This window comes from Rhinatrema bivittatum, chromosome 1 (genome assembly GCF_901001135.1).
Source record: "Rhinatrema bivittatum chromosome 1, aRhiBiv1.1, whole genome shotgun sequence".
In the NCBI taxonomy this organism is placed as follows: domain Eukaryota; kingdom Metazoa; phylum Chordata; class Amphibia; order Gymnophiona; family Rhinatrematidae; genus Rhinatrema; species Rhinatrema bivittatum.
The window spans coordinates 179,834,176-179,861,745 of NC_042615.1; the positions used below are offsets into that span (position 1 = coordinate 179,834,176).

The 27,570-nt window shown below is 39.6% G+C and overlaps 1 protein-coding gene across 1 annotated transcript in view; it reads right to left on the reverse strand.

Annotated features, from left to right (window-relative positions):
• Window positions 1-2,638: 2,638 nt before the first annotated feature.
• STIM2 (stromal interaction molecule 2) overlaps window positions 2,639-27,570 on the reverse strand; it is a 288,103-nt gene continuing 263,171 nt past the window's right edge. The window contains exons 11-12 of the mRNA XM_029589743.1: window positions 19,481-19,679; window positions 2,639-6,974 (exon numbers count right to left, since the gene is read on the reverse strand). Of these exons, the coding sequence (XP_029445603.1) occupies window positions 6,503-6,974; window positions 19,481-19,679 (671 nt within the window). The 3' untranslated portion in view covers window positions 2,639-6,502. The remainder of the gene's footprint in view (window positions 6,975-19,480; window positions 19,680-27,570) is intronic.

A 27,570-nucleotide genomic window follows, 5' to 3' on the forward strand; every position in this document is an offset into this window, starting at 1 on the left:
TTTTTGCAATATTTCTGTTCATTATAAAGTTATACTATAAACCTACTAGTTTCAGAGTAAACATTTTATTACTAATGTACCACAGTTTTAATTTTAGAAAATGCTTTCTAATGTTGGGTTTGACTTTTTCATTCTACTAGAGCACCTCCTGTTATAAGAACTTTGAGAAAAGTATTAAGAATGAGGACAGTGGCAAGGTGACTCAGGTTTTAGAAGGATGATTTCCAGATGAATAAGTTGGTGCTTAGATGGTACTTTCTGTCTTTAAACGGAATTCACTCTATTTATCCATAAAAAAGAGACTTGTTTAAATTCACACTAAGATTATTTCTTATACTCTGTTAACACAAGAAGTCCCATCTTCCTCTTGATAGGCAAGTAATTTACTAAGTTTTTTTTTCTTTTCAAGGGAACATACATGTGCATTTAATAAACACATGTAACAAACAAAAAGGATTGAAAAATCTTCAGAGGGATAACTGTGTTATAGTCTGGCGTAGCAAAAAAGACAGGAGTTGAGTAGCGCCTTATAGACTAATTTATTAAAGCATGAGCTTTCGAAGACAGAATCAACTTCGTCAGATGCAAGTGGACTCTGTCCTCAAAAGCTCATGCTTTAATAAGTGAGTCTATAAGATCCCACTCCTCTCTTGTCTACACATTTGAAATTAGCAGTAGTGCCAGTCATCAAGGCTTCAAGCTTGGCTACTGTCCATTCAGGCATCTTTCATATACATTCATAGTTCAATCATTTTAAAAAATTCAAAACAACCTAAGATTACAGAATATGAATGTATATGAAAGATGAATGAATGAATGACCAGCAGATATGGTTGAAGCCTTGATGACTGATGCGCCTGCTCACAAGTTTAAACTTGTGCTAATTCAAATCCTTTTTGTGTCTTGTTTTCTTCCTGGAAAATAAAACTATTAGTAAACATGGGTGGGAGAAAGAAGCCTAGTTCTGTTAAAGGGTATACCTTGTGGTCTTACCTTGTGTATTTATCTGGCATATTTCTGAAAACTTGGAGATTTATAACAAGATTTTCACTTTATTAAAAATCATATTACCAAAGCTAATTAAGAACATCATTTATAAATGAGAACAGTATATAGCAGCAGACGTGGGTCACACATATCATCAATTCACTTACCTGTGATTTTCAGGATGGTTTCATAAAACAAACAGACTGATACTTTCATTTCACTGTTTAGTGAAGGCATGGTTACTTCCAGAGGCATATAAAAATACAACCCCTATGTTAGCCAATATGCCCACTGTTAGGGTCAATATTTTTCTACTGTAAAGCAGTCTCTTTCTCATTTCTCTCTCTATATATATATATGACTGTTTGAACAAGGAAGGCAGTATAATCATGAGGTCGACATTCAAAAGCCATTTAGATGGATAACTGAAAACTTATCCGTCTAAATGGCTGACTATATTAAAAGCTGTGTGCAGCTAAATTCCAGGGGCAGGAGGGAGGCATTTCGGGAAGGAGCAGAGTTAGCCGCGTAAGTTATGTGACTAACTATGGCTGCATCTTAGGGCTGTCCTAAAGTTCGCTGAATAAACATATGTGGCTAATTTTAAGATAGCCGGATATATTCAGCAGCACGCTGTTGAATATACCCTGCTGGTTAGCTAGAGATGTTTATCTGGCTAACTAGCTGAGCCGCTCAGCGGCTGAATATTGGCCTCATATTGTTTAGAGTACAGTGCTGTGAGCCAGGAGATTCCTGTTCTGTTCCACTTAATCAAAATTCAGAGTGTAAGTTGTATTGCTTGTGAACAAATACATAGTTAAAAGCAGAGTATGGATAAACACTGGGTCGATTTTAAAAGCAGCGTGCACGCTGATTTTATGCATGCTAAAAAATCCGATGGCCATGTGCACATGCACGCTGGATTTTAATATCCGCGTGCATGGGTGGGCAGCCCGTGACTCGCATGTGCCGGGGGGGGGGGGGGGATGTTTACAAAGCAACGCCCAGCAATGCAATCAGGCCTTCCCCAGTTCCCTCCCAGTCCACTCCAATTAAGGAGCGGACTGGGAGGGAACTTTCCTACACCTAACTCTATCCTTCTTCCCCTCTCCTCCTCGCTCCCTAAATCTACCGCATCCCTAAATTTTTTTATTTTAATACTTACTGCTCCTCCGCAGCAGAAGTAATCTGCGCGTGCCACTTGGCTGCTGGCTTAAGCTTCCCTGGGACAGTGGCTAATGGCGCTGCACTGGCCTCCCCCCCCCCCCCAGCTGCCCCTTTTCCCTCGGATGGCACTTCTGTGCTTACCGGGGCTTACGCGCGTGGCCAGGCTTTTTGTAAAATGCACGCGGCATGCGCAAGGCCCGGCCATGCGCATAAACTCCAAAATTTACGTGCATAGCCCTTTTAAAATTTGGGCTTGTGCGTACCCAGATGGTATTTCCTTAAAAAAAAAAAAGTGAATGCCCATTATGACTTTTTCAATCTGAATTATTTTAGGTCTAATTGTATGTTTAAACTGTGATATTGCCGACTACTGTTAAAGCAGCTCTCTTTACCTACCAGTTTTTTCTAACACAGATTGCAAGTGAGACAGTAAAGGTGGGTTGCTGCTACATTCTAATTCCAGTTATAAAACAAAGAACTGATGCAGTGTTTTCTTGTACTTTATTTCATGCTTCCTGGAATTTTATTTCATGGTTGTTCAAATGAAGGTTTTTATATGATGGTTACTGAGCACACATACATGGTATGAATGCAAAAATTACATAATTAACAATGGCATCACCAATTCAAATACAAAACAAATGTTTGTATATATTCTTTATTCCCTCTAACACAGATGTTTTAAACCCTGTCTTCGGGACACACCTAGCCAGTCAGGTTTTCAGGATGAACACAATGGATACATAAATGAGATAGATTTGCATACAATGAAGGCAATGCATGCAAATCTATCTCAAGCATATTCATTGCGGATATTCCAAAGACCTGACTGGCTAGGTGTACCCTTAGGACTTGGTTAACAACCTCTGCTCTAACAGGCGTTTGTAATATTTTCATTCTGGGCTCTGACATACATACATAGATTTTCAGGGAAACTGTCTCCTAATTGTTATGTTTCTTTTTCACTAAAACAATGAGCTCATTCACTATAAGAGCTCATGTTTGCTTAGCCTTATAATGTCAGGAAAATCTTATAGCAAAGAATATGTTTCTCTTAAACCCAGTAACCTTACAATTACATAAAAATGACATTGAAAATGTTACCAATACAACTGCATATGTTCATGAAAAGAGCTCAATCTCAATTTTCAAATCATATTTAGCAATTCTTTATGAGCATTTTATTTTTTTAAAGAAAAGCTGTGAAGCTCGGCTCAGGAGTAGAAGCCTCTTCACAGCACAGGGCTAAAAGTAGTTTAAATGAGGATTCTATTCAAGCTAGCCAATTTCCCAACACTTATAACCATGTACTAAATGATTTTTCCCAATTTGTGTCTATGGGAAAATGCTTGGCACACTGGTACCTTTACAGGCTCTAGATTATTTTCAAAATTGTGTCTCACATTCTGTACTTACAGCAAAAAAAACCCCAATTAGAAATAAGAATTCAAAACGTTCAATGTTTCACCATCCTCAGTCATTTCATGATCCCTGTTATTTTGTACATTGCTCTTGAACAAAGCATCCAAAATTGAAAATAAGTATCTAGCATTTATAAAACAGTAAAACAAATAACTTTTCAACTTCTTTAAAGCAGCAGCACTAGGAAATATTCTCCATTAAATAAGTCAGTTAGCATTTAAACAATCCTTAAGATCCTCCTTTTAGATCTGATTTAATGTTCAAGAAATAAAGCTTAATTTCCAAGATCTTTTTCTATGTATTTCAACCATTATGAATTTAAATAATTTGGGAAGCTGCTCTGAAGATTATGATAAGAATCCAATGTATATATATATCACATGGATCAATGTAAAGCATAAATATAGTACAAACAGCTAAAGAGCAGTCTTGGGGAAAAACAACTATATAAAAATATACCCCTTTTAAATCAAAGCACGTAAATATACATGAAGTAAAACACAACAAACCAGGAGAGAGGCTAATTTGAATGTTTAATGCTGCTGCTTTAATATATATAAGAAGAATATTAATGTACTTTCCATTAATCCTTTCAGGATTTGATAACTAGTACTCAATATTTTTCTTTTCTTCTATCATATGCATAACTAAACAGACAGATGCTGAGCTCTTGCACTGTAATCACTTTTGCTGTATTCAGACAAAGATTTCCTTATAGCAGAACCAAAGGATAAGTGACTAAAGCCTACATTTTTTATTTTGAACTATAATTTAACAAAAATGTCATTCTGCTGTAAATTCAGGTATTAACAATCAAGTAAATATCCAAAGCCACATGGTACTTTCTATGATCAATAGCAGACACAGCAGCTTTACTTGCCTCATCAAGTATTTCAAATTAAAAGGAAAAAAAAAAGAGCTTAATTCAAGGAAATGTGGTTTGACTTTAAAGTCAACTATTGTACTGTATAATCTTCAAAATACTATCTGTGCCACCCTAAAATTAATTTAACTCTTAAGATAAATACATCCAGTGTAAATATTGCCTGAAAGAATGCTTTATAGATTCCATCAGTTTTCTGTAGTCTGCTACGGTACTATTCCACGTCAAGGAGGGATCAGTCCCAATTGTTACCCAGAAAATTTTCTCCTCCCCTATTCTACCTCATACTTCTTCCTCCTATGCTTTCCTTTCTAGTCCTTTGTCATATCCCAGCATTCTTTCTTCTTGTTTGACTTGCCTGTGATTAACACTGATCATATACCTTTATCTTGCCTTGCTCTAATATGGTTAATTCTAGCATTAATTCTGCTCAGTCTTGACTATGCTCTCTTCCCTTTACTTATGTGGGTCACAAATCACAATGAAAGCAAAATTCTAACAATACATTCAATCCTCATTCTGTTAAACAACTTAGATTATAATATTAAAGTGTTACATTATCAAATGACTTTTGAACACTACGTATTAAAATATATTTCAATCTATGAAAAAAATGAAAACAAAGGAAAGAAATTAGGGAAGTGATTCTCAACCCAATCCTTGGGGAAACATCCAGCTAATTTGTGTTTCAGGATATCCACAATGAATTTATACTGAATTTGCATACATGGAGGAGGGGTATGCAAATCTATCTAATACATATTCATTCCATACATATTCTGAAACCAGACTGGCCAGGTACATCCTGAGAACAAAATTGAGAACCACTGAGTTAGGGAATATACCAGCAGATTGCAGATATATTGTGAATCAGACACACATTTCTTTACCAATTAGGACGACAAAGAGGGGTACATTTTGTGTAAAAGGTGATAAAAACACACGTATGCAGGAGAGAAAATCATTCAAACCCCAACCTAAAAGATGTGAAAACTCATTCTAGGTTACTATACAGTGTCAGCAAAGTAACCTACCACAGTCTTTGAGGAGTAAAACTGTGTGGCATGCGGACTTGAGGGGAAAAGTTTACAGGTAACTGAAATTAACGCACCCCAAGATGCAATAATGCCTCCAATTTATTATCTTTTTGACAGTACACAGTGAAATTTCACAACATCCTTTTGCATTTATTCAAAGTCTGTAAACAAGTGCCTGTATTTTATTCCCATTTTAAGCTTGTGAATGTTTTAAAGTCCTTCTGCCAGGTTTTACCTGTCACTTGCATAAGAAATCAAGAGCTTCCTCTCTTGTTCAGTTATCGCTAGTTATCATACAGCCTGCAATGCAGTAAAATCACAGTGAAAGCTCTGAAAAAAAACCCCTTTACAGCAGAACTTGAACCTTACGAATAATAGTAACAATAATAAATGCATCTAAAGAAGCTTCCCATAATAAAAATGCAAGTTTCCATTTCCAGAAATCAAGTCAATTAGAAATCCTAGGCGCTAGGTAAAAACCCAATAGATCTAAAAGTGAAAACAGACCCCCCTCCTCTTCGTAGTCTTATAAATTCTGAACAATTTCACTTGCAGAGATACTTTTCCAGTCTGGAAAATAGTAGTGCAATTATTTTTACTTCTTTTAATTTATTTTGTCCAGTACTGTAGGTAAAATATGACAGCTCTGTGGAAAGATAAGAAGATGCTCCAGTAAACAAACTTTTGTAAGCCCAGGCAGGCTTATTAGTCCATTAAAGCTTGTAAGTCCAATGTGGTTTTAAAAAATATATGTAGCTAAAAACTTAAAAGCAGAAAAATAAATAGGCAAAAGTGACTGTAAACAGAGATCAATTTTTTAATGATTTTTTTCAGTGATAAGCCAGCATGACCTATGACGTTTAAGAGTCTTTTAAACAGTACACTGTTGAACTAAAGAGCATTCCACTATGGCATCCAGTCTGGAAAACCCCAAAGGAGTTACATTCCTAAAAATAAAAATAATCAAGTCTAATGTTGCCACTGTGAATAGTTTGCAGGAAGAGATTTACTTAGACATCTTCTTAAATAGGCTTTTAATTTTGGATGGCTTTTTGTTTTTCTCCCCATCCTGAGACAGGTCCTGGGGGCTACTCTTTAATGTTGAGACCTCTTGAGCATGTTTGATGTCATTGGTGGTTGAAGAAAATGACGGAGGGAGTGGTTTGGGGACTGGTATTCCACTAGAAAGCTGGTTCATGCTGCATGATTTCTCCAGGATGCCATTGTACACCTTGCTAGTGTGGCTGAATACCATACTTTGACTCTCTGTCAGACCTAAAACCTCAGGAGATGCTCTGGAAAGATCTGCAATTAATGGGGAGTCTCCTGTGAATGATTCCTCATAGCAGAGCTCTTCCCTTGATGTCTTTCGAGAAGGAGTAGCAGTTTGATGTATCTCAAGACTTGAAGGAGGAGACTGCCTCCTTCCAGCTGATGAATTTAGAGAATCACATTCTGAACTGGTCTCCTGAACTTCCCTACATAAGAGAAAAGAGAGAGAATGATGAAATATTTCTTCAGTATATTTTGATTCTTTAAACAGTATCATTTTCTCCATATTCATCCACTAGGCAAAACTGTACTGAGGATCTGTAACTAGAATGTTTCATCAGTATGTTATTTTTGAATGCCAAAAAAAATGCCAAAAAAAATACATTTACAGCTGTGTACACTTGCCTCATTATCACTAATAAATACTAAAGTACCAGCCTTCCAAATTTAAAATATTTACATTATAATCACAGTTACTAAAGAGCATAAGATAGAAAGTTTTGCCATGCCACATAACACAGGAACTCCTGATATCACCTCCAAAGCAAAGCTCCTTTGTATCTTATTTCTGCACCTTCCTAAAATAACCAAACATGTTTGACAAAACCCTCAGTTCTCAATTGATACAACAAGAATATATGCTTCATTTGGTTGCAATTGTCTACTCAGTATAGAATGTAATTTCACACAACCTGTTGTGCTGGACTAATGTCTTTAAATATTCCTCAAAGTTCAGAGAGTAAATTAAACAATACAATGCATTTATCCTTGACTCCTTAAGCTGTAATTTCTCACACACACACACACACACACACACACACACACACACAGCACAGGACATGCAAGGGATGTTTTCCATTGTGAGCTCTAGCTCCATTAATTCTGGGTATGATCCTGACTGTATCACTTTACCTCACATATCCCACTTGTTACTGAGTAATGACATTAGCTGTGCCCCTTTCTGCTCTGGAGTTTTTTTCACCCAGAAAGCATGCATTGAAATAATCTGATATATTCCATTCAGGGGGGCAGAATGAATATTTCAGCTATAATTGTGACATTCTGGGAAAAAAAATTAAGCAAAAAGTCTATAACAACTATACATATACAAGTAGATTTTTAAAATCATATGCGCGGCCAAGCCAGGAGATTCGCGCATGACTCGTAAGCACGCAGGCTACGTGGATTTTAAAAGGCCCGCAGCCTCGCGCGTACTCCCACTATGTGCATTACAAAGGTTCTCAGCTAAAGAAGTGGGACACGGGCGAGGTCAATGTGGGATGTGGGTGGGGCAGGACAGCGCCCTGAAGTCAGTGTTACGCACAAGCATGAACCGGGATCCCACAACCGCATAACAAGCCTCTGCTATGGACTGTGTGTAAGTACTGAAATAAAAAAAAACAAACTAGGGCAGTCAGCGGGGTTTTAGGGATTGGGGAAAGTAGAGTAAAAGGAAGGCAAGTTAGGTAGGGGGTTTAGGAAGTCCGCTCCTTTACTGGGGCGAACTGGGAGAAACAGGGAAATAGGCCTGTGTCGCCACATGTACTGGCTAAAATTCCCCCCACTTCCGCATAAGATATGGCATTCACACACACATGTGCGCATCGATATAAAATCATGCTTGCATGTAAGCGCGGCTAGCCGATTTTATAATTTGCGCGCATGTTATAAAATTGGCGTGCCAGCAAATCTGTGCACTTGCGCACACACACATTAAAACTCACCTCATACTGTAGATATACATATCTAGCTACCTTTCTGGTCTACAATGAAGCATGCAAAAATAACTAGCTTAAAAAATCTAGTGTGGTAAGATTCATCAAGCATACACCAAAATTTTACCTCAATTAGATGCTAATTTTCAAATTGTTTTTCCTGCGTAAATCAGTTGCCTGAAACTTACCCATCCTCAATGCAGCTAAAAATTACCTGCATACATTAGTCAAACTGCGAGGAGGCATTCTCGGGGGTGTCTTTAGATTAGAAAACAAAAAAGTACACATGTACCTTGTATTTCCTAATCTACATGTATACTTTTCAAGCAAAAAGCAGGAACAAGTAGCAACACAATTTACACCTACTGCAAATAATCAAAGAGAAAGTATACACAGGTACAGGTAAAAAGTACATTCGGTCTATGACCTCAATATGGACAACTTGCGAGTAATTTTTAACTGCCCGCATTGGTGTCAAGTTTGCACGAACTTTTTATTCATAGACTTTACACAAATTTTCAAAGGGAAAGTATGCATATATTTTCGCTTTGAAAATTATTCTATTAAAATTACCTGTGCACATTTACACCCGATAATGTGTGCACATATAGGTGAATTTTTAAAAGGAGTTGTGCATTTAAATGTAACCTACTATCGTGGCAATTTTAAAAAGCCATTTATGCGTGTAAAGTGCAAGTAACATGTGAATATCCTATGGACAATTCAATAGCATATTGTAACCATTTTCAAAAGCCTGTTTACATAAGTAAAGTGCATTTACACATGTCAAATCCAATTTTAAATGTATAAATGCTTTTTAAAATCAGGCCCTTTATGCATATACTTTTGAAAATTCAAGAGTAAGCAAGTAATTCCAAACCCTGCTCCAACCCTACCCACCCAATTGGGCAAGTTTTAAAAAGCCAAATTCCTGGGTAAAGCAGTTTTACCTGTGGAAATGGCTTTGAATATTGTTCTCATGAAAAATTGTCCCTGAGAAACTAGGGGTTAGATTTGCAAAATATTTACCTAAGTTTGGGCCTCATTTATTAAGTATTTTTGCCATAGACACAGAATGGGAGAAAAGCCTAAGTAAATCAGACCCTATGGGGCCAACGCAATATTATTCGCGGAAAGCGGGCGCTGACTTTTCAGCGCCCACTTTCTTAATGCACGCATGGCAGGCGTTAATAGCTGAGCGATTAATGTGCGTCTGAGACGCACATTTATTTTTTTGCATTTGGAGTGAATGAGTAATAGCCTCATTCACATTAATTTGCATGTGCTGAGCGCTAACTCATTCACTCCGCGTCAGATGTGCGTTAAATAGGCATTAATCCCCTTATTGCATTAGGGGGTAGATTAGCGCCTATTTAATCCGCGTCCGACAGCTCGGCTGAGCGCACTGTATTGCATCGGCCTCTTTGTAAGTTAGCTGGATAAATCTAACCGGGTAAAAATTTTCCCAGGCCTTCAACCAGCTAAATCTGTGTGCCTTAAATCGCAAGGTGCACAAATTTAGCCAGTCAAAACAAGGATACGACCAGAGATGTTAGCGAAATAAGTTTCTGATTTAGGTGCTCAACATGGATCTTCAGCACCAAGCAGCTTAATTTGACCACACAATTATGGTTGTTCACATGTCTATCCTAAACCAGCCACAAATCTAAGCTACTTCGATGTGGTTGATAATCCATTTAAGGATAACTCTACCTGTTCATCTTACCTTCCAAGTGGTTTTTTAAAAAAAAACTGACTTGTAGATTTTAATAGTATTGTAAAAATATCCCAAGAAAACTGACTTTCCTAAGTGATAATCTGCCATCCTGATATCCACAAATTATGATTAAAAAGTAAGCCAACCGACATACATAAAAATAGAAACAAAGAAATGATGGCAGAAAAGGACCAAATGGTTCATCCAGTCTGCCCAGTAAGCTTATGGTAGTAACTGCTGGCCATACAAGCCACCTTTATAATTATCAGTTTCCCAGACTGTCAAAGTCAGGGCCCTTGTTGTTGCTGTTTGAGTCCAATTCCCTATTACCTCTTGCCATTGAAGCAGAGAGCAATGTTGGAGTTGTATCAACAGCATTAAGGTTTATGGGTTAAGGGTAGTAATCGCTATATCAGCAAGTTACTCCCATGCTTGTTTTCCCAGACTGTGCAATTTAATGTCCTTGTTGATTGCTGTCTGAATCTAATTCCTCTTTTCCCCCTGCAGTTGAAGCAGAGGGCAATGATGGAGTTGCTAACTGCCATACCTGCAAGTTACTCCCATGCACTCTTTTCTTCATTCCCATCCTCTAGCCTTAAGGGATACACAGTGTTTATCCCATGCCCCTTTGAAATCTTTTACTGTTTTTGTCTTCATCACCATCTCTGGAAGGGCATTCCAGGCATCCACCACCCTTTCTGTTAAGAAATATTTCCTGATATTGGTTCTGAGTCATCCCTCCTGTAGTTTTTCATTTCGTGACCCCTAGTTCTACTGATTTCTTTCCAATGAAAAAGATTGGTCAATGACTGTGCATCATTCAAACCTTTCAGGTATCTGAAGGTTTGTATCATATCTTCCCTGCACCTCCTCTCCTCCAGGGTATACATATTTAGGACTTCAACCTTTCCTCATAATTCATTTGATGGAGACCCACCACCATTTTGGTTACCCTTCTCTGGACTGCCTCCATCTTGTCTCTGTCCCCTTTGAGATACGGTCTCTAGAACTGTACACAGTACTCCAGGTGCGGCCTCACCAAGGTCCTGTACAAGGGGGTTATCACCTCCTTTTTCTTACTGGTTATTCCTCTCTCAATGCAGCCCAGCATTCTTCTGGCTTTTGCTATTGTCTTGTCACATTGATTCGTAGTCTTCAGATCGCTAGACACTATCACCCCAAGGTCTCTCTCTTGTTCCATGCATAACAGCCCTTCACCCCCATCACATAAAGATCTTTTGAATTACCTTACTCCAGATGCATGACTCTGCACTTCTTGGCATTGAATCCCAACTGCCATATTTTCACCCACCGTTCAAGCTTCCTTAAATCACATCTCATTCTCTCTACTCCTTCTGGCGTGTCCACTCTGTTGCAGATCTTAGTATCATCCGCAAATAGACAAATTTTACCTTCTATCCCTTCCGCAATGTCACTCACAAAGATATTGAACAGAACCAGTCCCAACACCGATCCCTGTGGCACTCCACTTAACACCGTTTTTTCTTCAGTGCAGGCTCCATTTACTATCACATGCTGTCTTCTATCCATCAACCAGTTTGTAATCCATGCCACCACCTTGGCGCTCACTCCCAAGCTTCACATTTTATTCAAGAGTCTTCTATGTGGGATTGTATTAAAAGCTTTACTAAAATCCAGGTAAATCACATCGAGTGCTCTTTCCTGATCCAATTCTCTATTCACCCAATCAAAAAAAATCAATCAGATTCGTTTAATAGGACCTTCCCCCTGGTGAATCTATGCTGTCTCCGATCAAGCAATTCACTGGATTGTAGATAGTTCACTATACTTTCCTTCAGCAAACTCTCCATTAATTTTCCCACCATCAAGGTGAGGCTAACCGGCCTGTGGTTTCCAGCCTCCTCTCTTCTCCCACTCTTGTGAAGCGGGACCACCATCCCTCTTTGGACCTGTCAGCAAATCTCTGAGCTCCTTCAGTATCCTGGGATGAACCTCATCAGGCCCCATGGCTTTGTCCACTTTCAGCTTTGCTAGCTCTTCCCATACATTCTCTTCTGCAAATTTTTATTTATTTATTTATTTATTTATTTATTTATTTAAAAATGTTTATATACCGCTTTTACAATTCGGAGGAATTAATCAAAACGGTTCACAGCCAAACATACATAATAAGTAAATTTAACAAATAAAAACAAATTAAAACTAACAATTAAAATAATGACACAATAAACATTCAAGACCTGCGGCTTTTGAACAATAAAATTACAAACGGAGTGAATGAAAAGAATTCTATAGGTGTTGTATGAATTGAAAGAGATACTGCTGTTGTAATAGATGAATGAATGTTTATGTTATAAATTAGGAGATAAAGAGTATGCTTTCTGAAATAGATAAGTTTTAAGTGATTTTTTGAACTGTTGAGTAGAGGAAGTAAGACGAAGATGATCTGGGAGTGAATTCCATAAAACAGGACCTGCTACTGAAAATGCTCTTTTTCTGGTTAATTCAAATTTTGCCAATTTGACGGTGGGAATATCTAATAAATTTTTTGAAAAAGATCAAAGATGTCTGGAGGGTTTATATATACGAAGGTTTGTGCATAGCCAAGTAGAAGAGGTGTTATAGATAAGAGAGTGAATGATTGATAATACTTTGAATTGAATTCGATACTTAATCGGTAACCAATGAAGAGAAAGTAAGACTGGTGTAATATGAGTTCTACATGAGGTACCTGCAAGCAGCCGAGCGGCAGAATTCTGAATCAATTGTAAAGGGTATAGAGCAGAGTCAGATAATCCTAAGAATAAGGCATTACAATAATCCATACCCGAAAAAATTAGTGACTGTAAAACTGTACGGTAATCATAGAAAAAAAGAAGAGGTCGAATTCTTTTCAATAAATGCAATTTATAGAAAGATTTTTTTGTGATGTTAGAAATATGATTAGCCATAGAAAGGTTGGAGTTAATTGTAATACCTAGACTAACAGAAGAGGTACTGACAGGGATTAGAATATTTTTGAAGCTTAAATGAGAAGGAGGGCCTATGGTAGATTCTGAAATAGATGAAAGATGTGTAATCATAGTTTTTGAAGGGTTCAATTTTAGACGGTTGTGGTCTAACCATGTATTAATAGTAGAAAGGACCAAAGATATTAAAGAAAAAGTTTCCGACCATGAATTTTTAAAGGGAACAAGCAACTGAATATCATCTGCATAAATTCGAAAGTAAACATTTAGAGTTGTAACAAATAGAGTTTCATCTACTCCACCCCTTCCACAGTCTTGTTAACTAGCGAGATCCTTCTCCAGGGTCTTCTTTAGTGAACACCAAACTGATTTGTTTAATATTTCTGCCATTTCTTTGTCTCTCTCCACACATTGATCCTGATCACCTTTCAATTTCACAGTACCTCTTTGGACCTTTCTCCTTTCTCTGATGTATCTGAAGAATGTTTTGTCACCTTGTTTTACCTCTTTGGCAATCCTTTCTTCTGCCAGACTTTTTGCTTTCTTGATTACTTTTTTCATCTCCCTAAGTTTTACCAGACATTCTTCCCTGTGTTGTTCTTTTTGGGATTCTTTATAATTCTTGAATGTTGCTTCTTTGCTTTTATTATGTCAGCTACCTCCTTTGAGAACCAGATCGGTTTCTTATTTAACTTACTTTTCTAACATATAGATTTGTTGCTTTTGTAATTGCTTCTTTTAGTTTGGCCCACTGGGGTTTCACCTCTCCCATTTCTAGTTTTACCTCCAGGTACATCCCCATATCGATAAAGTTTGTATTTTTGAAATGCAAACTGTGGGTCTTCCTGTGACTTCTCCGTGTCTTATTTGCAATGTCAAACCATACCGTTTGATGATCACTGGTGCCGAGGTGGGCACTCACCTGGACATTAGAGACAATCTCCCAGTTAGTGAGCACTAGATTGAGTATAACACCCTCCCTCGTGGGTTCCATTACCATTTGTTTGAAGAGAGCCCCTTGCAGTGCATCCAGTATTTCTCTACTTCTGGTAGATTCCACAGAAAAGATTCTCGAGTCTACTTCTGGCATATTAAAACCTCCAACAATCAGCACTTCTCCTTTCATTCCCACCTTTTGGATGTCTTCAATCAGATCTCTGTCCAGTTCTTTCATTTGAGTCGGACGCCTATAAACCACACCAGTAAGAATAGATGAACCATCATCTGTTTTTTTTGTTTTTTTTAGGATGGCCCATAATGCTTTTTCTCTACCCCACTTTCCTTGCAGTTCAGTTGCTTGGCTATTGTTCTTGACATAAAGAGCTATTCCCCCCCCCCCCCTTTTCTGTCCTCTCTGTCCTTCCTTAACAAGTTATATCCCAGTATGGCCATATCCCAATCATGAGAATCTGTGAACCATGTCTCCATGACAGCAAATGTGTTCAAGTCCGCCTCCACCATTAGGGCCTGCAGGTCTTGTATTTTATTGCCCAAACTACGAGCATTTGCAGTCATATCTTTCCAATAATTTCCCCATGATTTGTGGTACTTCGTATACATCTTTTCTGCTTTTTTGTGCTAATTGATTTTGTTATTTTCTCCTCCCACGTCCTGTATTGCTTGGGGGATGACATGTCCATTTCATTGGCCATCTCTTGCCACCCCCATTCTTTAGTTTAAATGTCTGATAATATATGCTCTGAATTTTTCACTTAGCATCCTCCTTCCTGCCACAGACAAATGTAGGCCATCCTTACCATATAGCCTTTTACTGCTCCTTGCATAACCCCAGCCTCCAATGTATCCAAAACCATTTTCTATACACCAGGTTTTGAGCCAGGAATTGAAATTATTTATGTGGCATAGCTTCTCATTTCCCTTTCCATGAACAGATAATACTTCCGAAAAGGCAATGGTCTTTGCAGTGTGTCTTATCTTGCCTAGATTTTGGAAATCTTTTTATACTTCATGGATACTATTTCTATTGAGGTCATTGGTCCCCAGATGGATAACACTGATATCAAAATTCTTACTTTTTTCTTCAATGACTTGGACTATCTGGTTGGCATTTCTACTAGCTGAGGATCCTGGAATTCATTTAATTCTCGTGTCACCATCAAAAAATGCTCCCAAATTTGTTCCTCTAATGATTGAGTCTCCCAGCAGAAGCAGCTTTCTTTTATGACATTTGATTCTGTTGCAGTTCTTCTGGGTGCATTGGGTGACTTCACTTTTAGAAATCACTTCTATATCTATTGCTGAGATTTCTTCATTCTCCAATGCAGAAAAAGCATTATGTAGGGGGGGGGGGGGTAACAGTGGGGAGAGTAGATGTCTTCATCACAGGCCTTATTTATTTTTATTTATTGATTGATTTTTGTATACCGTCGTTCGGTGGAGCCATCACAATGGTTAACAAGGCATAATATATACAATTTCTAATACATATAAGTACAGTGCTTAGTTAAAATGGCAAAAAATAATAGAATCAATGGCAAAAAAATAAGAACATAAGAACATAAGAACATAAGAAAATGCCATACTGGGTCAGACCAAGGGTCCATCAAGCCCAGCATCCTGTTTCCAACAGTGGCCAATCCAGGCCATAAGAACCTGGCAAGTACCCAAAAACTAAGTCTATTCCATGTAACCATTGCTAATGGCAGTGGCTATTCTCTAAGTGAACTTAATAGCAGGTAATGGACTTCTCCTCCAAGAACTTATCCAATCCTTTTTTAAACACAGCTATACTAACTGCACGAACCACATTCTCTGGCAACAAATTCCAGAGTTTAATTGTGCGTTGAGTAAAAAAGAACTTTCTCCGATTAGTTTTAAATGTGCCCCATGCTAACTTCATGGAGTGTCCCCTAGTCTTTCTACTATTCGAAAGAGTAAATAACCGATTCACATCTACCCGTTCTAGACCTCTCATGATTTTAAACACCTCTATCATATCCCCCCTCAGTCGTCTCTTCTCCAAGCTGAAAAGTCCTAACCTCTTTAGTCTTTCCTCATAGGGGAGTTGTTCCATTCCCCTTATCATTTTGGTAGCCCTTCTCTGTACCTTCTCCATCGCAATTATATCTTTTTTGAGATGCGGCGACCAGAATTGTACACAGTATTCAAGGTGCGGTCTCACCATGGAGCGATACAGAGGCATTATGACATTTTCCGTTTTATTCATCATTCCTTTTCTAATAATTCCCAACATTCTGTTTGCTTTTTTGACTGCCGCAGCACACTGAACCGGCAATTTCAATGTGTTATCGAATATGACGCCTAGATCTCTTTCTTGGGTTGTAGCACCTAATATGGAACCCAACATCGTGTAATTATAGCATGGGTTATTTTTCCCTATATGCATCACCTTGCACTTATCCACATTAAATTTCATCTGCCATTTGGATGCCCAATTTTCCAGTCTCACAAGGTCTTCCTGGAATTTATCACAATCTGCTTGTGATTTAACTACTCTGAACAATTTTGTGTCATCTGCAAATTTGATTATCTCACTCGTCGTATTTCTTTCCAGATCATTTATAAATATATTGAACAGTAAGGGTCCCAATACAGATCCCTGAGGCACTCCACTGTCCACTCCCTTCCACTGAGAAAATTGCCCATTTAATCCTACTCTCTGTTTCCTGTCTTTTAGCCAGTTTGCAATCCACGAAAGGACCTCGCCACCTATCCCATGACTTTTTACTTTTCCTAGAAGCCTCTCATGAGGAACTTTGTCAAACGCCTTCTGAAAATCCAAGTATACTATATCTACCGGTTCACCTTTATCCACATGTTTATTAACTCCTTCAAAAAAGTGAAGCAGATTTGTGAGGCAAAACTTGCCCTGGGTAAAGCCATGCTGACTTTGTTCCATTAAACCATGTCTTTCTATATGTTCTGTGATTTTGATGTTTAGAACACTTTCCACTATTTTTCCTGGCACTGAAGTCAGGCTAACCGGTCTGTAGTTTCCCGGATCGCCCCTGGAGCCATTTTTAAATATTGGGGTTACATTTGCTATCCTCCAGTCTTCAGGTACAATGGATGATTTTAATGATAAGTTACAAATTTTTACTAATAGGTCTGAAATTTCATTTTTTAGTTCCTTCAGAACTCTGGGGTGTATACCATCCGGTCCAGGTGATTTACTACTCTTCAGTTTGTCAATCAGGCCTACCACATCTTCTAGGTTCACCGTGATTTGATTCAGTCCATCTGAATCATTACCCATGAAAACCTTCTCCATTACGGGTACCTCCCCAACATCCTCTTCAGTAAACACCGAAGCAAAGAAATCATTTAATCTTTCCGCGATGGCCTTATCTTCTCTAAGTGCCCCTTTAACCCCTCGATCATCTAACGGTCCAACTGACTCCCTCACAGGCTTTCTGCTTCGGATATATTTAAAAAGGTTTTTACTGTGAGTTTTTGCCTCTACAGCCAACTTCTTTTCAAATTCTCTCTTAGCCTGTCTTATCAATGTCTTACATTTAACTTGCCAATGTTTATGCTTTATCCTATTTTCTTCTGTTGGATCCTTCTTCCAATTTTTGAATGAAGATCTTTTGGCTAAAATAGCTTCTTTTACCTCCCCTTTTAACCATGCCGGTAATCATTTTGCCTTCTTTCCACCTTTCTTAATGTGTGGAATACATCTGGACTGTGCTTCTAGAATGGTATTTTTTTAACAATGACCACGCCTCTTGGACATTTTTTACTTTTGTAGCTGCTCCTTTCAGTTTTTTTCTAACAATTTTTCTCATTTTATCAAAGTTTCCCTTTTGAAAGTTTAGCACGAGAGCCTTGGATTTGCACACTGTTCCTTTTCCAGTCATTAAATCAAATTTGATCATATTATGATCACTATGATCACTATTGCCAAGCGGCCCCACCACCGTTACCTCTCTCACCAAGTTACATTTAAACATTAAACAAGAATAAATATTAAAAATAAGACAAGAAGGCATTAAAATATCATAGAGTGATTGTATAGGATAGGTAATAAGGGCTGAGTGCATTAAGGATCTTGGTATGCCTTTGTGAATAGCCAGGTCTTTATATCCCTTTTGAAAGTCTTAAGACTCGTTTGTAATCGTAATTCAGTACGAACTGCGTTCCATAATTTTGGGCTTGCAAGCAAGATTGCACATTCCCTAACTTGTGAGAGTTGTGCGGATTGTACTGACGGGATTAATAGTCCTTTGTTAGCTGATCGTTATATCATTAGAGGAACCAATTTGGGAGCACTTTTTGATGGTGACACAAGAATTAAATGAATTCCAGGATCCTCAGCTAGTAGAAATGCAAACCAGATAGTCCAAGTCATTGAAGAAGAAAGTAGGCATTCTAATATGTGTTATCATCCACCTGGGGATCAATGACCTCAATAGAAATAGTATCCATGAAGTACAAAAAGATTTCTAAAATCTAGGCAAGATAAGACACACTGCCAGAGCCCACTGTTTTCCAATTGTTCCGATACAGTACAGTGCGCTCCGCTGGAGCGCACTGTACTGTATCGGCCTGAAAGTGTGGAAGGAAGACAATATAAGAAAAGTAAATCCAGTGGTGAGTGGGTAGAGGGGTAGGGAGGGGATTAAACAGATTATGTATTCTTAAAATTATCTGGTGCAGAACTCTTGTTAAATGCCTCTGGTGAGTCTTCCATTTATTTTTTTTATTTAGAGCTTTTTTTATACTGGCATTCATGATACAATCATATCATGCCAGTTTACAGATAACAAGGGGTGCAGTAACTTTGTACATATAACAAGTGCATAAGAAACAATAAAGTTACAATATAAAAGGGTTCCATCCAGGACAATATGTGCTTAGGAATTCTGCCCCAACCAGGTAGCTCTAGCTCAACCCTCCCCCAATTATCTAGTTGAAACCAGTTTTCTGGGTACCCCAGTGAATCACAGATTTGGATTTTAAAATATTAAATAGCAAATATATTTTCACCTAGCCAGCAAACAGTAAATTCAAGCAGTAACCCAGAGAAAGGACAGCAGGAAAAACAGTATCTAAATAGGACCTTTTTTTTTTGTTTGTTTGTTTGCAAATAAAGCAATTTAAATTTTATGACAATTACTGTGATTCAGACCTATGAATCTGCGCACCAATGTAAATCTTCCAGAATGACCAAATAATGTTCCATACATTTTGGAAGACTGGCTCCATATGCCAAAACATCTGACTTAACTGCATGTGAGCTAGTCAGGTCTGACTGTATATGGTAAAGCTCTGTTTTTAAACTACTTGTAAATACACATTTTACAGTAACAATCTGATTTATTCCCTTCTAATATGGTGATTCATACCATTGTTTATCTGCACTGAAGTAAATAGCTTCTTCTTCATCAGTACGGTAAAGAGCTGGGCAGCTAGACACTGAAAGGATGTCAGGGTCTGGAGACTGCAAAATATGCTGAGGCTGTGAATGAGGTGTTACAACACTGCGTCGAGACCGACACAAGCTGCTGCTTCTTGTTAATGTTCCAGGCGGCTTTATGATAGACCCTGAGAAGACAGAGATAAACGCTATGTGTTACATTACAATACACGAATCACATCAAAGTTAGAGATGGACCAAAAAATTGTAGTCTTGGGATGCAACTCATTATAGCTGCATTTTTTATTAAATGGTAATTTTCATGCAGCATTTGAGATTAAATAAGAAATACCCTACAAAATCCTAGATTAAGAACAAGGTTGAGGATCCGGATCCTAGATCTCAATTTTTTTGGCCTATGTCTAAACTCAGTATCATTTCAACTTACCAAATTGTGGTGAAGACATTTACAGCTCGATCCAGTAAAGTCCGTGGGAGAGCGGACTAACGCCCGCTCTCCCGGCGCGCGCACCGGCCCCTCGCCGGTGCGCGCGATCCAGTATTTAAATTAGGCGACGCGGTGCAAACGAGGAAAAAGAGGCGCTAGGGACACTAGCGCGTCCCTAGCGCCTCCTTTTGGCCTGGAGCGGCGGCTGTCAGCGGGTTTGACAGCCGACGCTCAATTTTGCCGGCGTCGGTTCTCGAGCCCGCTGACAGCCACGGGCTCGGAAACCGGACGCCGGCAAAATTGAGCGTCCGGTTTTCGGCCCGACAGCCGCGGGCCGAATTCAAAATTTTTTTATTTTTTTTTTTACTTTTTTTTTACTTTTGGGGACCTCCAACTTAATATCGCTATGATATTAAGTCGGAGGGTGCACAGAAAAGCAGTTTTTACTGCTTTTCTGTGCACTTCCCTGGCGCCGGAAGAAATTAGCGCCGACCTTTGGGCGGCGCTAATTTCTTAGAGTAAAATGTGCGGCTTGGCTGCACATTTTACTTACTGGATCGCTCAGGAATACCTAATAGGGCCATCAACATGCATTTGCATGTTGAGGGCGCTATTAGGTGCCGCGGGTGGGCCGCGTGTTTTCCTCCCCTTACTGAATAAGGGGTAAGGGAAAACACGCGTCCAGAGCAGGGTGACAGTGCGCTCCGACGGAGCACACTTTACTGGATCGACCTGTTAATGAGACAAGTACAACATTTAGAAGGCAATTTTCAAAGATATTTACCCAAGTAAAATGTCTGAAAACTGTCCACCTTGCATGCAGGTAAAAATATGCACAAGGATCAACAATTCACATTGCTTTTCAAGAAAAAGTATCTGAAGAAAACAGAGGTGATAAGCTCTGTAAGAACTTTTCCCCTAGACAATGTTTAAAGGAAAAGTATGCACCAATTTTCTCTTTGACAACTGGTATAAAGTCAGTGGGGAAAAATACCGCTAGTCATTGTAAATATCTGCATAGTTTTGAAAAACCGTGCTATGTTTTTTTTTGTGTGCATCAAGACCAAATGTGACTGTAGCTATGTTTCTGAAGTCTTTTGTAGAAAGCAGATTTGGTTCCCTGTTTGGATGAATGGTGCAATAACAAGTCAAACATTCTTTTGATCCTATCCTTTTCAGATAATACAAAACAGTTGTGGCATCAAATGAAGGTCTTGTGTTCTATAATGTGCAGAACAGGAAGGATGTTTACTTGCACTAAAACTAACTGCCTAAGTAAACTGCAGCGTTCAAAAGGGCAGAGACCTGTTAGTCAACCTTTCTGTCCTCTCCACCATCCTGAAATTATTTTCTTGTGTTCCCTGTACAATCCGGTGTCGGATAGCAGATCACGTAAGGCTTGATTTACTAGTGTTCCCCTCCCCCCATTCTAACTCTATAGCAAAAACACTGGGTAAATCAAGCCCTAAGTCTTTGAAGGGAAGAAAATCAACATCATCTCTTTTCTGACATGCAACTAATGGAGGGAACAAAGTACTACATGGGAGTATGCATAGCTATAATATTTTCTTTGAAAAATGTCATAAGAGTTATTTAAAGCTTTGTCGATTTTAGGCAGCACACAAAACAGGTATTACTGGAGATCTTCATACAGGGCCATCCAAACCTTTCATTGTGAGAAATCATCATGCTGTTTCTAATAAGGATTTAATCTCTTCTGTATCAAATGAGTAGGGTCATCAGGCAATTTTAGAAAAAGTGTATTGTCGGATGATTGTCTTTAGACCTCATTAGCCTACTTTATCATATACAAAACAATTCCCCTCCCCCACTTAATATGCCACTATGATTGTGAGTGACATACCTTCATCACCATATTAGGAATGGTATAAAAAAATTCCTTGCTGGAGAGGAGGAGACTCAGTAACCTCCTGATTAAAAGAAATTGGTAAGACTTTTGTACTGATCCGTTTGTATCTTCCGACTAATCTTGCAGAGAAAGTGACAATTGTTTAAGTATCAATGAAATCAGCTTTAAATTAGCTAAGATGATTTTCATTGGCCATCATTAATTAGAGGTGATGAAAACTATTCATTCTGAGTGGATATTTGTGACTTTGAACTGATTGGTTGAAATCTTTGGTATAATCCTGGTATTTAGATTGGTTTAGCAGAATCACAGTTTTAAACTAGGACTAAAAAATGCCAGTTTCACTGGCCACACTTACCTCTAGGAGGCTGCTATTATGCAGTGTTAAGTCTATAGCGCTATTCCCTTGAAGAGGCTTTATAAGTAATAAATTATGGGGCAACTGGTTAGAATACTTTGCTGTAAAAAAAAAGTGTTTCTGAAAAAATATTTTGAAACAATGCTCATAACTTCACAGTTAGTTTTGCAATATATCTTTTTTTTTATATAGTTTTGAAAACATTCAAGTGCAATATAAGATAGATGGCATTTTTCTTTGATGTAGTTGACAGATGGAACAAGTAAAAAGCTGAGATATCCAAAAGAACTTGTTGGAAGGGAACAGCTGAAATATCCTTACTATAAAGAGAATCTGCTTCAAAGATATTAAGTTTACTTGTTTGCAATTTTAAGAAGCTTTTTATAGAGCACTATGATATATAAATAAAACATTGCCCTGGTGGTTCATGTTTATGTAGTATTGTTAAGTGCCACATGTGAAAATCTTTCCAATATGTATTCATTTAATTTATATTCCGCCTTTTAGGTGGATTATATTCAGATATTGCCCTGGCCCAGAGGGCTTACAATCTAACAGGGTGATGCATCAAGCCACGCTAGGGCTCTAACATGCATTATATCGTGCAATATCGCCATGATAGAGCACTATAGTGGTGATATTTTGTATCTCCCCGCTCAGATACTCTTAATGACCTTTGCATGTGATTTGCATGCATTAATAATGCAAATGCATGCAAACAAGTCTTGCACAGTCAATTCGATGTTAATATTTTATCATGGTCAACCGAGAAGGTGGTCAGCCATGATAAAATAATGCCTAACTGAAATGCATTAGATGTGTGGCAGGAGGCCCAGGACCTTAACATGGGTCCTGAGGCTCTGGCGGCACATTTAAAGCGGCAGAAAAAAACAAAAGAAGCACCCCCCCCCTTTAAAACAAGGGAGGTTGAGCAGGAAATAGTGCTGACCCCCATCACAACTTGGGGCTTCTGGCTGAGACAGCCCAGATTCCTTGAAAATGTAAAAAATATAAAACTTTGGGCTCACAGAAACAGCCCTCCCTCCACGTCCATCATGAAGCCCCCCCCCCCCCCCCGCGGTCCATTAAATAAACCTGAGGCTCCGGTCCCCATTCCTTCCCCCAAGACCAACATCAAAACACTAAGTACTATGTCTCAAAAGTCATGTGTCAATTAAATGATGTTCACTTTTACTGAACTTAATTGGTGACCCCCACTATTAGGATTCAGGCTATTTATACAGTGTTACAAAAGGAACTTACTGATCATGTGATTACTGAAAGTTTAATTTGCTTTACGAAAACTAATTATACCCAGTTTTTATGTGGTCCCGAAGATTCATAAATTATTGCAGACACTTCCAGGTCGACCCATTGCTTCTGGGTTTGGATTATTGTTTCAGCCTCTTTCTAAATATGGGGATTCTTTTTTGCAGCCCAAGATATGTTTGTTTCCATCATACATTCGTGACTCCTCTCACCTCATTGTGCTTTTACAACAGAGGGTTTTCAGCCTTTTTGGTTGTTAGCCACAGTGGACATTGCTTATTTGTACACTAATATACTGCCACGTATGGAACTATACTTGATTGATTTAGAGTTGATCAAGCAGGAGTATACCTCAGTTAAGAAATTATTCATTAAATAATTCGCTATGATAGCCTTATGTGACAATTTCTTCAGGTTTGGCAATATATTTTACCAGCAGATTAAAAGCATAGTGATGAGGTCATCTCTAGCTTGCCAGTATGTAGATGATTTTGAGCAGTGCTACCTATCTATCCATATATAAAATACCCACTAAAAGGAAATTCAGGAGTTCACCCATCCATTTCAAAATGTACCATTTCTAGATAAGTGTTAAACAATTTTATTAAAACACAGAAATACATAAAATATAAATCTATAGCAATAGATACTACCTATAGATAATTACAATAAAACCTGTTTCCACACTCATACACATTCATCACACCCACATGCAATAGCAAATTTATAGTGCCTAAAATATACAAATTCTGAATATAGCACCAGATTATTCACGAAGGGGTTGATTTTTGAAGGTCCATGTGCGCGCGGTTCCCGGTGCACGCTCATGGACATGGCTATTTTATAACATGCGTGCGTCAGCACACGCATGTTATAAAATATGATTCCCACGCGCACATGCGCACTGGATTTTAATAACCACGTGCGCATGTGCAGGTGGATGGCCTCTCGTGTGTGTGTGTGTGGGGGGATTTTGTAAAGTATGTGCAGCGAAGCGATTGGGCCTTTGCCCAGTTCCCTCCCAGTCCGCTCCAATTAAGGAGCGGACTGGGAGGGAACTTTCCTATACCCCTACCTATCCTTCCTCCCTTTTCCCCTCTCCTCTCCGACCCCTACATAGCTACTCACAATTTTTTTTTTTTTAACCTTACGGTTCCTTTGGAGCAGAAGTAACTTCAGTGCACCAGCCCACTGCCGGTGCGAGCTTCCCTAGGACAGGGTCTAATGACCGCTGTCCCGGTCAGCCCGCACTGCAAGCCCGCCCCTTTTCGATGGCTCAGCACTTCTGCACGTACTGGGGGTTACGCCCATGGCTGGGCTGTTTCTAAAATGTGCTCGGTGTGCACATGGCCCGGCCATGCGTGTAACCCCTGGATTTTACATGTGCAACACTGACAATTTGGGCATAAGCTTCCTATTTGTACTATGTAACACATTTGGTATGCATAAATTAATATACCTTTTTAGATATCCCTTTCAAACAACATTTTTACACAAAGTATGATAAGTTCAATAATCAAAGATACACAGTGGCTTGCAAAAGTTTTCAACCCCATAAAATTGAGATTTGTGTGGATTGCAAATGACACACGGATTGTTCCAGACAGTATGTTTATTGCAAACCAGTATGCTCTTATAGTACATTTTCACAATTATTTCGCTGCATTTTTTGTGAAATAAAATTAAAAACAGAAAATGCTGCTTGCATAAGAATTCAACCCTTTTAGACTAGTACTTGGTAGAACCATCTTTTGCTGCAAAAAGAGCTTTAAGTCTGTTGGGGTAAGTTTCTACCAGCTTTGCATACTGTTTGAGAGTGATTTTTGCCCATTCTTCCTGGCAGATTTGATCCAGGTTGTTCAGGTTGCTTGGATGACACTTATGGACTGCAATTTTCAAATTGTCCCACAGATTCTCGATTGGATTGAGATCTGGACTTTGACTTTTGTTGTTCAACCACGCCTGTGCTGCATTGTCCTGCTAAAAGGTAAACTTTCTTCCACTGTTGGCAGGGAGATCGGATGGATGTTATCAGTTTTTTTGGTTTGATTTATTATCTTAATGGGTTGTTTGGTGGGCTCCTGGTAGGCAGCTTTAGTTGCTCTGCAGGGGCCTTACTAAAACTAGATTAAGAAGCTTTCTGAAGATCTTTAGATAAGCATACGGAGGGGGGTAAGCTGTTGGCAGACCATCTACAACTCCTCAGCAGGATAACTGTACTGGGAGGTGCTTATCGGCTGGAGAAGTTGTTTCAGTAAAGCAATTTTTTTCAGTAAGTTTTTGCTGTTTTTTTTTTTAATCTGTATTGATGTTTTTTGTTATAGAGACTTGGCACTAATACAGACCATCTCCAGAGTTTTCTCTGGCTTCAGATTACAGTTTGTAATGATCTTCTCCCACATACAAGTCTATCCAGTACCGAGCGGTAGGAAGAGCTGCGTTAGTGCCTGCGGCACCCGCGGTTGCCGCACACACAGTGCAGCACACCTACCGCTCGATCCTGAAAACTAATTTTATGTAAATGTAAACCGCGTCTAAGAAGGGCCCGTGAAGCCTTAGGCCCGCGCAACCAATTTTACTGGATAGAGCGCCTATACAGTATCCTGGGTGCGCGGGCCTAACGCTTCACGCCACGCTGGTATCTGTCATTTCAAATGTCATTTGAAATGACAGATACCAGGAAGTCGGGACTGCCAATCCCCCCTCCCCTCCTCCCGAAGCAGGGCGCGAAAAGCAGCCTTGCTCCGGGAGGAGGGGAGAACCTGACAGCGGCGAAGCAAAAAAAAAAAAAAAAAAAAAGCGAAAAACCAAAACCAAAAGCAAAAAGTAAAACGCTTCACTTCTTCCCTCCTCCCGGAGCAAGGCTGCTTTTCGCGCCCTGCTCCGGGAGGAGGGGAGAAACGGCGAAGCAACTTACTTTTGCATCCCCGATCGGACTTACTTTTTTTGCAGCCGTCCGGCCATCTGAAGAAGGTATCGTGGCTCCCCTGCCTCCCGGGGGAAGATGGATGCCAGCACGGGGGAAAGCGGCCCCTGTGCATTCAATTGGCTGCTCAAGACGTGACGTCACATGCCGTGATGCCAAACGTCGTGATGTCACGTCTTCAGCAGCCAATTGAATGCACAGGGGCCGCTTTCCCCCGTGCTGGCATCCATCTTCCCCGGGGAGGGGAAGATACCTTCTTCAGATGGACCGGACGGCTGCAAAAAAAGTAAGTTTAGGCAGGAGAAGTCCGATCAGGGATGCAAAAGTAAATTGCTTCGCCGCTTCTCCCCTCCTCCCGGAGCAAGGAGCGAAAAGCAGCCTTGCTCCGGGAGGAGGGAAGAAGCGAAGCGACTTAGCAAAAAAAAAAAGCAAAAAGTAAGTCGCTTCGCTTCTTCCCTCCTCCCGGAGCAAGGCTGCTTTTCGCTCCTTGCTCCGGGAGGAGGGGAGAAGCGGCGAAGCAATTTACTTTTGCATCCCTGATCGGACTTCTCCTGCCTAAACTTACTTTTTTTGCAGCCGTCCGGCCATCTGAAGAAGGTATCGTGGCTCCCCTGCCTCCCGGGGGAAGATGGATGCCAGCACGGGGGAAAGCGGCCCCTGTGCATTCAATTGGCTGCTCAAGACGTGACGTCACATGCCGTGATGCCAAACGTCGTGACGTCACGTCTTCAGCAGCCAATTGAATGCACAGGGGCCGCTTTCCCCCGTGCTGGCATCCATCTTCCCCCGGGAGGCAGGGGAGCCACGATACCTTCTTCAGATGGCCGGACGGCTGCAAAAAAAGTAAGTCCGATCGGGGATGCAAAAGTAAGTTGCTTCGCCGTTTCTCCCCTCCTCCCGGAGCAGGGCGCGAAAAGCAGCCTTGCTCCGGGAGGAGGGAAGAAGTGAAGCGATTTACTTTTTGCTTTTGGTTTTGGTTTTTCGCTTTTTTTTTTTTTTTTTGCTTCGCCGCTGTCAGTTCTCCCCTCCTCCCGGAGCAAGGCTGCTTTTCGCTCCCTGCTCCGGGAGGAGGGGAGAAGTGACAGCAGCGAAGCGACTTACTTTTTGCTTTTGGTTTTTTCGCTTTTTTTTGCTTCGGGAGGAGGGAGAGGACTGGGGCTGCCCCGGAGACCGGCACCCATGATCGCGGCCGGGGCAGGTGAGCGGGG